General features: G+C 51.1%; 5 protein-coding genes across 5 annotated transcripts; 3 read left to right on the top strand and 2 right to left on the bottom strand.

Annotated features, from left to right (window-relative positions):
- Window positions 1–211: 211 nt before the first annotated feature.
- J4E82_011495 (uncharacterized protein) lies at window positions 212–1671 on the bottom strand (the record flags this gene model as incomplete). Its single annotated transcript, XM_051737699.1, has 4 exons — window positions 212–705; window positions 773–862; window positions 915–1142; window positions 1194–1671. The coding sequence occupies 4 exons, from the start codon at window positions 1669–1671 to the stop codon at window positions 212–214; spliced, it is 1290 nt and encodes a 429-aa protein (XP_051582546.1).
- Window positions 1672–2037: 366 nt separating this feature from the next.
- Window positions 2038–4423, top strand: J4E82_011494 (uncharacterized protein; the record flags this gene model as incomplete). Its single annotated transcript, XM_051737698.1, has 2 exons — window positions 2038–2204; window positions 2254–4423. The coding sequence occupies 2 exons, from the start codon at window positions 2038–2040 to the stop codon at window positions 4421–4423; spliced, it is 2337 nt and encodes a 778-aa protein (XP_051582545.1).
- Window positions 4424–5370: 947 nt separating this feature from the next.
- J4E82_011493 (putative secondary metabolism biosynthetic enzyme) lies at window positions 5371–7256 on the top strand (the record flags this gene model as incomplete). The annotated part of the gene is made up of 2 exons (XM_051737697.1): window positions 5371–5816; window positions 5876–7256. The coding sequence occupies 2 exons, from the start codon at window positions 5371–5373 to the stop codon at window positions 7254–7256; spliced, it is 1827 nt and encodes a 608-aa protein (XP_051582544.1).
- A 611-nt stretch (window positions 7257–7867) lies between these two features.
- On the bottom strand, window positions 7868–8890 carry J4E82_011492 (putative NRPS-like protein biosynthetic cluster; the record flags this gene model as incomplete). Its single annotated transcript, XM_051737696.1, has 2 exons — window positions 7868–8235; window positions 8284–8890. 2 exons carry the CDS (start codon window positions 8888–8890, stop codon window positions 7868–7870), a joined length of 975 nt encoding a protein of 324 aa, XP_051582543.1.
- Window positions 8891–10655: 1765 nt separating this feature from the next.
- Window positions 10656–11160, top strand: J4E82_011491 (uncharacterized protein; the record flags this gene model as incomplete). Its single annotated transcript, XM_051737695.1, has 3 exons — window positions 10656–10667; window positions 10716–10790; window positions 10846–11160. 3 exons carry the CDS (start codon window positions 10656–10658, stop codon window positions 11158–11160), a joined length of 402 nt encoding a protein of 133 aa, XP_051582542.1.
- Window positions 11161–13981: the final 2821 nt, after the last annotated feature.

The following is a 13981-nucleotide window of genomic DNA, read 5'->3' as shown; positions in this document are numbered from 1 at the left end:
GGGGCATTGTCGTTGGATTATTCCCGACTGGGCAATGTTGCGTAGGCGAAACAGAGGATGCGGCAGAGATCACCCTCCCCCACCATCAGATGTAAGTCACATATACGCTCTCTCCCTCCATTGTATCGCCTCTTCATCGAATAGATACAGAAATGGTCACAGTGCCCGAACGTATATGTTTGATCAAGAACATTTCGTATTTGGTTTGCGCTCACAATCGAGACTCCTTCAGCCCACGCAACTGCTTCATGGCTCTCATCTCCTGACTAACCGAAAGATCGACTAGTATCTCTTCGCTACCACCACCGACCACCATAACCCTCACGTCGCGACTGATCTGTTCTATTCTTGCCCCGCGACCATTACGGGAGTATCCAAGACCGCCCATGATCTGTTGTGCCTCGCGATTGACCCGCTCGAGGGTCTGACCAGCAAGGACCTTAAGGTTCGCGATCGGACCACTGATTGCTGGATCTTGACCTGTTTGTTTTCCGTGCTCTATCAGGAAGACAAGTTGCTCCATCCAAGCATAAGCAGGATCGATGCTCCGCCCAAACTGGGAGATCTTGCTGCGGATTACTTGGTTCTCGATAAGCTTCTTTCCAAATGTCTCGCGAATTATGGCATGCTTGAATGCGTCTTCGGCGCATACACGGGCCATGCGAAGACTCGTACACGCCAGCCAAAGTCTCTCGTGGTTGAAGTCTGGAGAAGTCAGTACTGGTCGATTGACCACATCGCAATCAAACACAGCGTATCAATGTATCCATACTTGACATGACGATGGCAAAGCCCTCATTTTCCCGTCCAATCAAGTTCTGTGCGGGTACCTCAACGTCGTCGAATTCGATATAGGTCGAGCCTAAGCAGTCAGTAATGTATCTAGGCACTTTGAGAATACTGCGGAGAATTACCACTGGCACTAACACCAGAATTGTGCATCTGCTTGCACAAAACACCCTTCGCCTTCAGCGGTATAATGAGAGCTGTGACACCCTTTGCTCCTGGTCCTCCCGTTCTTACTGCTGCCATGCAGTAGTCGGCAAAGACGCCGTTTGTGATCCATTTCTTGGCCCCGTTGACTACATAATGGTCGCCGCGACGCTCAGCAGTGGTTGTCAGGTTCGCTACATCTGACCCGGCTGTGCACTATTAGCTGGTGTAAGTATTCTCAAATTTGGACAAGCTCTCACCATCTGGCTCAGTCACACCCAAACAGAACCTGGATCTTCCTTGTAGTACGTCAGGCAGGAAGTGAAGCTTTTGCTCATGACTGCCAAAGTTGACTAGCGGAGGAGCTCCAATAGAGTTTCCACAGCTGAGACCCCATATCACCCCTAGGTATCCGCACCTGGCCATCTCGTCGATGAAAATGAGATCGTGGAATCCATCCCACTCGGCGGGCTGAATGTCAGCAGGCAGACGCTGTCCGTTGAGATATTCGGTAGCGAGGGGATATACCGATACGGCGGCATATCCAAGTTCGGCATGGCGAGCGAGCACATCGGCGGGAACTTTGCCCTTGAGCTCCCATTCTTCGCAGAATGGCGATATGTGAGTGGCAACGTATTCTCGAAGCTCATGCTGGAGTCGGAGATGCGAGTCCTTGTAATAGGGACTAGCTGAACGAGTAAGGTAGAGGGGGTCGCTATACAGTGGTGTGATTGACATGTTGGTGGTCAGGTTTCAGCTTGGGAAGGATGATCGTGATTCGTTACGACAGAGCTCGGCGTCTATCGTAATATGCACAGAGGAGGCTGAATTAGCCTCACTAGACCTCACTTCTCTGTCCGGCTACAACACCCTCGGCTTCACGCAACCGGGCCGCGCTTGGGGTTGTACCCGGAACATTTCTCTTGGCGCGGATGCAGCCGTGCGGGGCCGGGACATGTTTTGTGGGATGGCGCCGCCCTGTTCATGGATGCACTAACCAGCAATCTTGCTATCCAGTGAGAGTAGCGCGTTGCAGTCCAATTATAATTCGTCCCATGATTGCTCCTCTCATTTGATAATAATTGTCTTGACGAGCTTTCGAACATGTTTAGCCAACGGCCATCTCTTTTTGTGGCACAGCTCTTGCTCAACAACGACGGACAGCCCAAGGTTCAGAGAGTGTTTATCGCCAATCGTGGAGAGATAGCATGCAGGGTCATTGCCACCTGCCGCAAGCTCAACTTAACCTCGATCGCGGTCTATGTCCAAGAGTGTGTTCGCTCACTTTGTCCAATTCACTGACGCTAATTATTTGTTCAGAGACAAACTATCACGCCATGTTTCAGAAGCCGACGAAGCCTTTGATCTAGGGTTCATTGAGAGTGCTTCGACCAACCCGTTCCTCGATGTCGACCTACTCATCAAAACAGCCCTCGACGTTGGCGCACACGCCATCCATCCAGGATATGGCTATTTGAGTGAGAACCCCGACTTTGCGAACCGCTCGAGAGATGCTGGTCTCATTTTCCTCGGGCCAAGCGGTATCGCCATGTCAACGCTGGGTAACAAGAGAACATCCAAGGCCTATCTTAGCATGCATGCCCCAGAAGTACCTCTGATTCCTGGGTTTTCCGGGACGAGCCAGGGCTCAAAAGACCTCGAGGAGGCAGCCGAGTCCATCGGATTTCCGGTCATGCTCAAGGCTTCCGCGGGAGGTGGTGGGAAAGGTATGCGAATTGTTCGCAGTCCATCGGCCTTGCGTGGCGAGCTCGAGCGCGCACAGTCTGAAGCCAAGCGCAGTTTTGGCTCGGACGATTGCATCCTTGAAAAGTACATTGAGGCTGGCAAACATGTCGAGATACAAATTATAGGCGACCAACACGGACGAGTCGTTTCGTTGTGGGACCGGGATTGCTCAGTGCAACGTCGACATCAGAAAGTCATTGAAGAAGCCCCGTGTCCGTGGCTTTCCGGTGATATGCGCACGCGTATGAGCAACACTGCTGTGCGGATCGCAGAACTCATTGCATACGAAGGTGCCGGGACGGTCGAGTTCGTCGTAGATGTTGCTACTGAGGAGTACTATTTCTTGGAAGTCAACGCACGATTACAGGTGGAACATCCAATCACTGAAGAGATTACCGGGCTGGATTTGGTGGCATTGCAGCTGTACGTCGCCACGGGAGGGAGATTGGACGCTCTTGAACAATTAAGGACAGTACCACGAAATGGCCATGCCATCGAGTGCCGACTATGCGCAGAGGATCCCAGTCGCGACTTCTTTCCCGAACATGGGCCCATACGACTATGGCAGCCCGCTCCAGGCATCCTTGGACCAGGGCGTGATATCCGTTACGAGACAGCAGTCCAAGACGGCTCTCAGGTGTCAATCTATTTCGACTCGATGATCGCCAAGGTGATTGTGTGGGCCTCAAGCCGTTCACTAGCAATTGAAAAGATGCTCAAGGTTCTTGCGAACATGGCATGTGTCGGAGTCCGGACCAACCAAGTCTTCCTACAGAGCTGTTTGATGCTCCCCGATTTTAGAGATCCCGCATACACGACATCTATTATCGGAAAAAACTTGGCTAGGCTGTTGCGGAACCCGTATACACTCGATGCGGAAGTGGTGTACCGCTCTTTTGGGGCAGTAGCGTGGCTGTATCAGAGATCGGTCCAGCAAACCTCGAGATCAGTGTTCCGCAATGTCCGGGTCGGCTATAGGAATCAACGGTTCGATCGAATCAACCGATTGACTGGCATCGTTGTTAACATCGCAGAAGGAACGCCCAAGGATGAAGCGCATCAGAACGGCTCCTTAATCATCGCTGAGCCCGTCGAAAACGACCCGCGGAAAATGTATCTCTCTGTAACCATTGTGCCCCGGCCGCAGAAACCCTCAGTCATGAAGCAAAGCCCTGCCAACATAGTAACAGCCCGGTACAACGCCATCAGCTCCGAGGTCCGCAGCAAAAGTTCCAACTCGCAGTCTTCAAGCGCATACGATCTCGAATCCATAATCCCCCTCCGAGCCTCAGCGTCCTATCGCTCCGATGTAGTCACCGCGTTCATCGCCGGAAAAAAGGCGACAGTCATCTTCTCGACGCCCCAATCTAGTGATCCAAACCTTGGCGTCTCGATTTACGCACAGATTCCCGCTCTGGGTACATGGGTAGAATTCAAGGTCTTCAGCACGCTCGCTTATGCTGAGAGTTTGCGAGAAACAGCTGCTAATGCTGCGGATGGCGGTGGAGGTATCATCAAAGCACCACTGCCGTGTAAGATATTGAAGGTTCTGAAGCAGAGCGGCCAGGTGGTGAAGAAAGAGGAGGCGCTTATGGTGATTGAAAGCATGAAAATGGAGGTCAGTATCCTGGCACCTGGCGAGGGAGTTTTCCAAAACGTGAGGCAGAGCGGAGAGGCGGTGGAGGAGGGAAGTGTGCTTTGCGAGGTTAGGGCTGAAAACGACGAAGGGAAGGAAGTGGAGTGATTGTAGCCGGGCCATTGTAGTGACTTGTTGTGTCGGTTTTAACGCGGAACGACTCGACTTACATGCACTCTGTATCCATATGGATAGGGTCTACTCACTACTGTTTTATAGCATCCATGAAGACTGCACCTGGACTTAATTATCGGATGGAGAATTTCTTCTTTTGAAACAGACTGCTATCGCTAGGAACTCCAATCCAATTGATGCCCATCACCGTGACAACCACGCCCAGCCGTTACGAAACCGGCATGACCTTATCGTTCTGTCCTAACTACCAAGTGTATGTACTCTTTAGCCTGGAACTTGGTAATCTGGAGATATATTTTTTATGTTGTGATTTGCAAACACAACCTCTAGTACGACGGAGTATTCAGAACAAGATGTGCACCTGCGTATGCCAAAATTTCCACTCTCAATCTCAGAGTTGAAAAAGCGCGGGTTGCCCAGATTGATTGAAAGTCGAACTCGATTCCACCGCAAAGAAGTATGGTTGTCAAGAGTTTTGCAAGAGAATCAAATAGAAAGAACATTATTTTGGCTGGATTAGGAAGCAATAAGCTTGCACTGACTGATAACTGCACGTTCAACCCTCAGTTTTGGGACTAGCCTTCATCTGACACTCCCGAAGAGCCGTAAGGCGCGCCTCCACCCCGCTACCCCATAATTCACAGACGGCCTCGGTAAACTCGCACGCACAGGGCGTGGCCTCGGCCAGGTCGTATAGACCACGGGACGCGGCCCGCAATCCTATGGCGCAGTTGCCACTACCTCGCTTCCACACACGGATCCAGTCCAGGGATATCGCGGTTCCGCTTGTCTCCATGTGCACAGTAAAACACTGTCGTCAAGCCATGCAGAGCCTAGTTCCGCCACCCATATCACACTGGATGATCAGCTAGATTACACGACATAACCTATTCCCTAACGTTTGAACGACAATCGTCAGAATGGCTAGTGTTTCTCCTACCGGTGACCATGTTCGCATCGTCGAAGTCGGACCTCGCGATGGGTTGCAAAACATCACGACGCCCGTCCCCACTGCAACCAAGATCTCCCTCATACAACGCCTCCACTCAGCTGGCTTACGCGCAATCGAAGTCACATCCGCCGTTTCGTCCAAAGCGGTTCCGCAATTGGCTGATAATCAGAAAGTGTTGTCGCACGGCGTCGTCAAGGATCTGATCAGCCAGGACAATCTGAGGCTGCCGGTTTTGGTGCCGAATAGGAAGGGATTGGAATTAGCCATGAAGCTGGGGGTCAAGGAGGTCGCAGTCTTCGTAGGTGCGACCGAGGGATTCAGTAAGGCGAATACAAATTGTACTGTTGAAGAGGGGCTGGCACGGGCGAAAGTAGTGGCTGGTATTGCAAAGGGGAAGGGAATGCAGGTCAGAGGGTGTGTGCGATGACCTCACAGTCACAAGTCGACAGGAACTATACTAACCACCGGCTTAGATACATATCTTGCATCTTTCATGATCCGTACGACGGTCCAACTGCGGAGGCAGCAGTTCTCCACGGCGTGCGGGGACTGCTAGCAATGGGATGTTACGAAGTCAGCTTGGGAGACACAGTCGGTATCGGCGCTGCAGCAGATGTGCAACGCTTGCTGAAATACTTGTTCCACCATGGTATCCCAGCGGAAAAGCTTGCAGGGCATTTTCATGACACCTATGGGCAAGCAGTGTCGAACGTCTGGACGGCGTTTGAACTCGGGCTGCGTACATTCGACAGTAGTGTGGCCGGTCTTGGTGGTTGTCCGTTTGCTCCAGGCGCTAAAGGGAACGTTGCTTCCGAAGATCTCGTGTATCTCTTCGAACGAGCTGGAGTTCAAACAGGTGTCAGTCTGCTGGATCTGGTGCGGACTGGTTCCTGGATATCAGAACAACTTAAAAGAGAAAATGGGAGTCGTGTCGGGGCAGCTCTGGCTCGCAAACACGGATTCACTACCCCTCGTGCGCCACCTGCGGAACGACAACACGAAGGAGGCAAAATGGTATGGTTTCCGACATCAGACCGATTCGAAGGTTTACAGATCCTCCGTTCGGGTCCCAATGTTAAGATCGTTCTCAATCGCTCAAAGAATGGCAACACGCTAACGGCATCAATCATCACCAACCTCACTGGGTTCTTCGCGCGTGTAGCGACGGATGACACAATAACGCGCATCGTGCTCACCGCTAACGGAAAGTTCTTTTGTACCGGCATGGATCTCGGCAATGATAGTTCTGTCGCACGCAGCACTTCAGCCAGCACCGAACAATTCCAACGATTGACACGACTTTTCGAGGCCATAGATACCGCCCCACAGGTTACTATCGCAGCAATCAACGGCCCGGCATTTGGTGGTGGTGTGGGGTTGGCATTTGCCTGTGATATCCGTATTGGGGTGGCGAACAGCACGTTCACGCTGAGCGAGGTCAAACTTGGGCTCTGTGCTGCCACGATATCGAAATATGTGCTTCGAGAATGGGGTCCGTCATTCGGCAGGGAGGCCATGCTCACCGCGCGCCCTATCAAGCTCGCAGAGTTGTTATCCTTGGGTATCGTGTCAAAGGTAGTCGAGAGCCCAGACATGCTAGACAGTGCCGCGGATGAGTTGTTGCAGGGATTGAAGCACGCTGCCCCACGGGCATCGACATTGAGCAAGAAACTGGTTATAGCGAGTCAGAACAAAGAAGGTGAACAGAGTCAAACAGAGTGCATTGAAGAAGCTTTTGGGGAGATGATGGCGCCTGGGGGAGAGTCGGAGTTTGGGTTGAAGGAGTTTCAGGCGGGACGGAGGGCAACTGACTGGGATGTCTATGTGATGGCAAAGGGAAAGGCGAAGCTTTAGTAAGTAGTCTTCATTTAGGACTACATCGTGTCATGAGCATTCCGCCTACCATGTTATTCGACTCGTTCACATCGAATTCGTGACACAGTCATGTCCTCGAGAGACTAACTCGGAACACTGTTCACTGCAATTTTGTGACCCGTTGTATGCAAAAATCGGGGATTTGCTTAGCACGCTTTCTGGGTTATATGCAACACATTCCATGCAAGCTGCAAGCAGTAAGAGTTCTGGTAAAATTCACTCTTCTTTCCTCTTAGTGTACGGTGGAGAGGTAACTGCATTATACTATATATAAATTAGACTGTAGATATTCTGTCTCTATATAGGTATCAAGATTCGATATGCGTAGAGAGAGGTAGTAGGGCAATTATGTCTCAGGATCATCATATACGCTGTCTTAAGCGCTGCCTCACGCGCTGCCTTGTGCGCTTCTGCCTACCTCTGCACGTCTAGAAAAAAGTATGGATCTTCTCTTATTGTTTCCTTATGTACTATATATATAGAAGCAGTATATACATAGAGAGGTACAAATGTGTTATGGAGAAGTTTAAAGTGTTGCTAAGCAACCCCTTGAGTATTGTGTACAATAGATACAAGCATCATCCAGCCACTCACAATTTTGCTCTCTCTACTCGTAGATCCTGCATCTTCTCCCGTTTAAGAACACTCTCACCTAGGTCCCTTAAGAGATGCTTCTGATGCTTTCCACTGCCGGTTTTCGGAAAGTCTACGGCCACACACCCAGCTTCATCGCCCACCCAAAACACCCGCGCTGGGACTTTTTGCCTTCCCAGCTTTGCACCCACCCATGCTCTCACGTCTTCGTCACGCACCTTCTGTTCCCCACCGGAAACACGCAGGAAGCAACTCACTATCTCGCCGTACTTTTCATCAGAGAGACCGACGACGCTAGCTTCGGAGATAGAAGGGTGGCGGAGCAGTTGTTCCTCAATCTCAGCAGGGAAGATATTCTCGCCCCCTGGTGTTTTTAGTAGATGGAATGAATATCAGCACAAGGTGGGCTTACCCCTGATAATGATATCTTTGATGCGGCCTGTAATTTCGCAGTAGCCTTGCTGAGTTATGATGCACTCGTCGCCCGTATGCATCCAAAGCACCCCTTCCTCATCCCGTCGCATGACCTCATTTGTGCCGGCCTCGTTGGCAAAATATCCTTTCATCAGCGCAAATCCACTAGTACATAGTTCACCCCTGGAACCTCTTGGTAATATGCGGCCTTGCCCATCGACAATCTTGGCACTGGTATGCGGCATCACAATGCCGAGTCCTTTATTCAGGTGCTTCTGCGAATCATCAAGACCCATCATGAAAGTCACAGGACTAGTTTCTGTCATCCCGTATGCGACCAAGATCCCACGCACGCCCATCTCCTTTTTTAGCCGCTCTAGTAGTGGGGCAGGCACCATAGAGCCGGCAGCCAGTCCAGTACGTATGGAAGTGATCTTTTGTCGCTTCGCGGGAAGTACGCTTAGCATCGCGATGAACATTGTCGGCACGCCGAGCAGTGCAGTGCAGCGTTCAGCAACGATAGCATCGTACGTGAGACTGGCATCGAATTGATCGGCCGGGAAGACGATGCTGGCGCCATGCGTGAAGGAAGCCAGGAAACCCATGACAAGGCCGAAGCAGTGGAAAAGTGGGGGTGGGCAGCACACGATGTCGCTGGGCGTGAGACACATCCGAGAGCCTACGAGGTGACCATTGTTGACGATGTTACTACACAGCCATTAATTATAATCAAATGATGACTGAAGAATGCTTACTAATGTGTCAGCATCGCTGCTTTCGGAGTACCGGTTGTGCCTTTTCACAAACGTTACCACCTTGTCGCTCTCCACTCATTGCACAGCTTACCTGAAGTAAATTGCATGTTCAATACATCATCGTGTTTCACCAGTTTCTCCGCTTCCCAAAGCTCAGCAAGTTGTACACTTCGGCCAGTACGAGAGAACTCTCCGTAATTTGAGAATAAGCCTTGAAATCTCTCATCTTGTTTCGGCGTGAGGACAACAGCACGGAGTAAGTGTTCCAGTTTGCCAGCTGCGATGTTCGTCTTCAGCTGTTCAATATGGCTCGAAAATGACCGACTGCTGACGCCTTGAGCGATAAAGAGAATTCTGGGGGCTGTGGCTCAGAGAGCGCTATTTAGTAATGAAAATCATAGGATCCGATACACGTGAACTCACATATTCGCTCGAGCGCCGCGATCAGCTCGCTCGCTGTATGTGTGTTGTTCAACACCACCAACGCACAACCTATCCTCGCAGCCGCTAAGAATATTTCAATATATTCAATTCTATTACCGGCCATAATAGCGACTCTATCGCCATTTTTGAGGCCACTGGCAAGAAGTGCTCTCGCAACTGCTTCACTCCTAGATTGCAGATCTTTGAATGTGCATCTGACATTTTGCCATGGCACGACCACCGCGGTCTTAACCCCATAAGTTTGCGAGTGTTCGTGTAATATCGCTCCTAGCGTTTTATGCCACAAGGGGGTCGAGGTCGATCCATGGACTAGCGACAATGATTGCTGGGTCCAATCTTTGGTCGGCATTTTCAAGTGTGATCGTGAAAGAGATTAGTAATCGGCACCTTTGAGAGACGTGAGCCTCTAGTTATAAGACAACACAATGCTAAGGGTTAGCAGTCACGAAGCTTATAGTTTGCAAGAGCGGGTAAGGCCTAATGCGGTTAGACAGACCCATTGAAGTGAACCGTGCGGAAGCCGTCTTGGCACGGTTCATTGGGGACGGATCACGGCCCGCACGTTTTCATCATCCTCGGATATGTTTTGAATCACATGATTATGACGGCGTCACAGTAGGTGAACTCTTCAATGTACCGAGCCGAGTGAACGACTGTTGGCTAGCAATGGTAGTTGTTATTCGAAAACATTTATCACTATCACGCATCTCTATACATTCGACGGCAATCGTACCTTCAACACGGAAAACATGGCACCTCACTTGGCTTTTCCGTCAATCAAATCGAAGGTCGGGGTTAGTGCGCAGCCGTATCAGCAAAACCAAGAATCCTGGCAGTCGATACTATTACAGTATTACACTGCACTTGAGGAAACATGTTCAGAAGGCAAATCCGGAGCACTCGAGCGACACATCTCACGGGGTCAATTACTCGGTACACCAACCTTGAACTCCCACAGAGTTTGGATTCCGTGGCTTACACTCAGCAGCACGAGACAGAGTCGCTCTCCTTCTGGACCAGGACTCGCCCTTTCTGGAACTTGGTGCCTTCGCCGGTCATAAACTACGAGATTCGACACCATGTGCGAGCCTGATAGCCGGCATTGGAGTGATTGAAAACCGGCCATGCATGGTACTTTCGCATATCCCAACGCAGAGTGGTGGCGCGTGGAATGAGTATACTGGTGAGTGGAGGATGCCCGATCTAGTGCAACTTCGGACAGCTTATGCAGGCAGTCATCAAGCAGAATCGCATCACGGAAATTGCGACAGAGAATGATCTTCCTATTATTGCACTTGTGCAGTCAGTAGGTCCAGACTTTATCCGTATTGCTTCGTCGAACTAAAATTTACGTTTCATAGGCCGGCGTCTTCCTCCCCCAACAGTTTCGAGTATTCCACGCAGGCGGACGGATCTTTCGCGATCTCGCTGTTCGTACGCAACAAGGCAAGCCCACATGCGCCGTTGTCTTCGGCTCTTCGACGGCTGGCGGTGCATATCATCCTGCACTATCCGACTACACGATCTTTGTGGAAGATCAAGCACAAGTGTTCCTAGGCGGTCCGCCGCTGGTAAAGATGGCGACAGGAGAGGTGGTCACAGCGGAAGAGCTTGGTGGCGCGAAGGTGCATGCGACGGTCACAGGATTGGCAGATCAGATTGCTGTGGATGAGTAAGTGATCGGGAGATGTGTCAAAGAAGGAGGCTAACGATGTAGGTTTGATGCTGTCCGGAAGGCGAGGGAGTGGGTCGCGTCGCTTCACAGCCCCGTTTTCGATAATAACTCGCTGGTTGCACCTCTACCACCAAGATACCCGGCGAGTGAGCTCATGAGCCTCATCGACCCAGATATTCGAAAATCGTTCGATATGATGGAGGTGTTGATACGTATTGTCGATGACTCGAGATTACTGGATTTTAAGCCGACTTTTGGACGTAACCTCCTTACAGCTTGGGGGGACATTCTCGGTGCGGGAAGATCGAAGTACATGTTATCATTCCACTGATGCTTTTACAGGCCACCGCGTGGGGATCATTGCAAATAGAACACCTATTATAAATCCCGACGAAGCTTCGAAAGGCGCACAATTCATCCGGTTGTGCAATCAACAGTACGTCTCAGAGCCATACGAGCATGTGCACACTACTAACGATACTCCAGAAATACACCCATTGTGTTTCTTCATAATGTTACAGGGTTCATGGTTGGGAGCAACGCCGAACACGCTGCAATCATTAAGCGCGGTGCCCAAATGGTCTCTGCAGTCAGCTGCTCGACGGTTCCCCATATCTCTGTTATCTTGGGCGCATCATACGGTGCTGGCAACTATGCCATGTGCGGAAGAGCTTACCGGCCACGCTTTCTATTCACCTGGCCGATTAGCCGATGCAGCGTCATGGGCCCCGACCAGCTCTCAGGCGTCATGGAGACTATTCAGCGTGGGAGCGCGAAGAGCCAAGGTCGAGAGATAGTGGAATCCGAGATCTCAGCTAGCACGCAGGTATTCCGCGACGATGTGCTGAGAGACAGTGAGTGTTACCGTACGAGCGCAGTGGGGTTGGATGATGGAATCATCGATCCAAGAGACACGCGAGATGTGCTTGGTATGTGCTTGGAAGTTGTGCGTATCCCCAGAGTGCAAGGTACCGAAACGCATCGAATCCTCGCCCGGATGTAGTAGAGGTTTGTCTATATATTTATATGCAAATCTCTGTTTAAAATCTTTGGTAAAGTACTATCATTCTCTATGAGTCTTGACAACGCATAGGTCCCGCCTCAAGTATGCTACTGCCCTATGGTACATTCAGCCCCGTACACGGGGTTCTAGTGCCTATGCTACAGTGTCCTCGCAGTGCATGTCCTCAGCAACCTGCCTTTGTATTGGAAGTAAGCGGACAGAGTCCAGGCTTAGAGTACGTAAGAGAAATTGTATAAAAGGACGCAGGTACCTCCACGTCGTTGTCGTGAGGCGTTCTTCTGTGAAAAGGTTACAACTTGCATATCAAAGCAACACCAAGGCAGCGAAAGGCTTTGTGCACCTCTCAGTCGCCGCTGAATTTGCCCACCACGCCCGCCGTGATGACGTGCAGGATATCTGTCGTGATGCCGCCGAAGATGCTGTCGAGGTACAATAAGATAGGAATAGATCTGCCGCTGCTGCAGGGGTCAATCTGCAACGACAAATAGGTCTGTGAGAAGCTACTGCGACCCGCACAGCGGCCATCATCACCAGGGAGATATCTCCGGGGCTGAGTGCTGATTGTTGACAACACTGTCGAGACAGCGGACTTGTTGCACGCACTGCGAAAGATTGTCTTATGCATGTTCGGTAAATTTCAAGCTGCGACAGCACAACTAACATGTTTTACAAGCGAGTGACGCGTACAAGCGAGTGACGCACCCCACCAACTTTGTGCACCTCTACACGCGTATATCTCAACCACCTTACAAGATAATATATAGATATTAATAGAGCAGATTAAGCAGTATCTAAGGTATCTTTCTTGCACGTACGAGAGTTATGTCCAGTCTCTCTGCACTTCTTACAGCGCGCGAGAGCCTGGCGGCTCACGCCTAATCGCTCTCCTTCTTGACGCTGCTCACGAGCAATCTGCTGATCAGCCTCACGTTGAGCGAGTATATCCTCGCCAGCTCCCTTTGTTAAGACTCCTCGCTGTTGTATACGCTTTTTTTACGCTGTTTGCGCGCTGACGCTGCCTCATTAGCCTTCTCAAGGCTGGCAATCCGATCGCGCATTAGCTCGGCTGAGAGCATTATTACCTCAGCGCCCTTCTTGAGCTGGTCAATCGCCTCAATGATCGAAGCTGGTGATGAGCTCTTATGCCGTCGCACGCGCTCACGTATTAACGTCGATTGAGCTTCAAGCTCGCGTACGTTGCTCGGCGCACAAGCTTCCCAGGGAGCCTCTGGTAGAGCAGCTGGAGTAGGCGTGCGGAGCTGCACGTCTAGCTTCGATAGGACAGCGTCTGGCTGGAGAGGAACAAGGCCTGCGCCGCGGAAAGCTGAGCAGATATTGGCTGGCGTGAACGATCGATTAAACGCTGCCTTAAACGCTGGGAGAAACTCGAGCTTCGTGATGTGGTTGATGTGGTGGCGGATCAGGCTCTCCACCTCACGGCTGTACGCGCGCTTCAATGGCGAGAAGCAGCCAACGTCAAGAGGCTGGAGTAGGTGAGATGAGTGAGGTGGCATACAGAGCGTGTAGATGTTGTTCTCCTTGCAGAGCTCTTGAAACTCAAGAGAGTGGTGGCTCTTGTGGCCGTCAAAGACGAGCAGGCGACGCGCACCAACAACGCGAGTCTTCGTGTAAGCGTTAAAGTGCTTCAGCCACTTTACTCCTAGCTCGTTATTCGTCCAGCCGTTGTCACTAACTGCGATCGCCCAGTCGCGTGGGATATCCTCCTCATACCAGGCAGACAGGTGATACTGGCCAGCGAAGATGAGGAATGGTGGGACTGACCAGCCAGCAGCGTTAA

The sequence above is a fragment of the Alternaria postmessia genome (assembly GCF_024291825.1).
Source record: "Alternaria postmessia strain BMP 2775 chromosome Unknown scaffold_213, whole genome shotgun sequence".
NCBI classification, from domain to species: domain Eukaryota; kingdom Fungi; phylum Ascomycota; class Dothideomycetes; order Pleosporales; family Pleosporaceae; genus Alternaria; species Alternaria postmessia.
The sequence above is the reverse complement of the archived record's forward strand: the minus strand, read 5'-3'. Positions and strand labels throughout refer to the sequence as shown.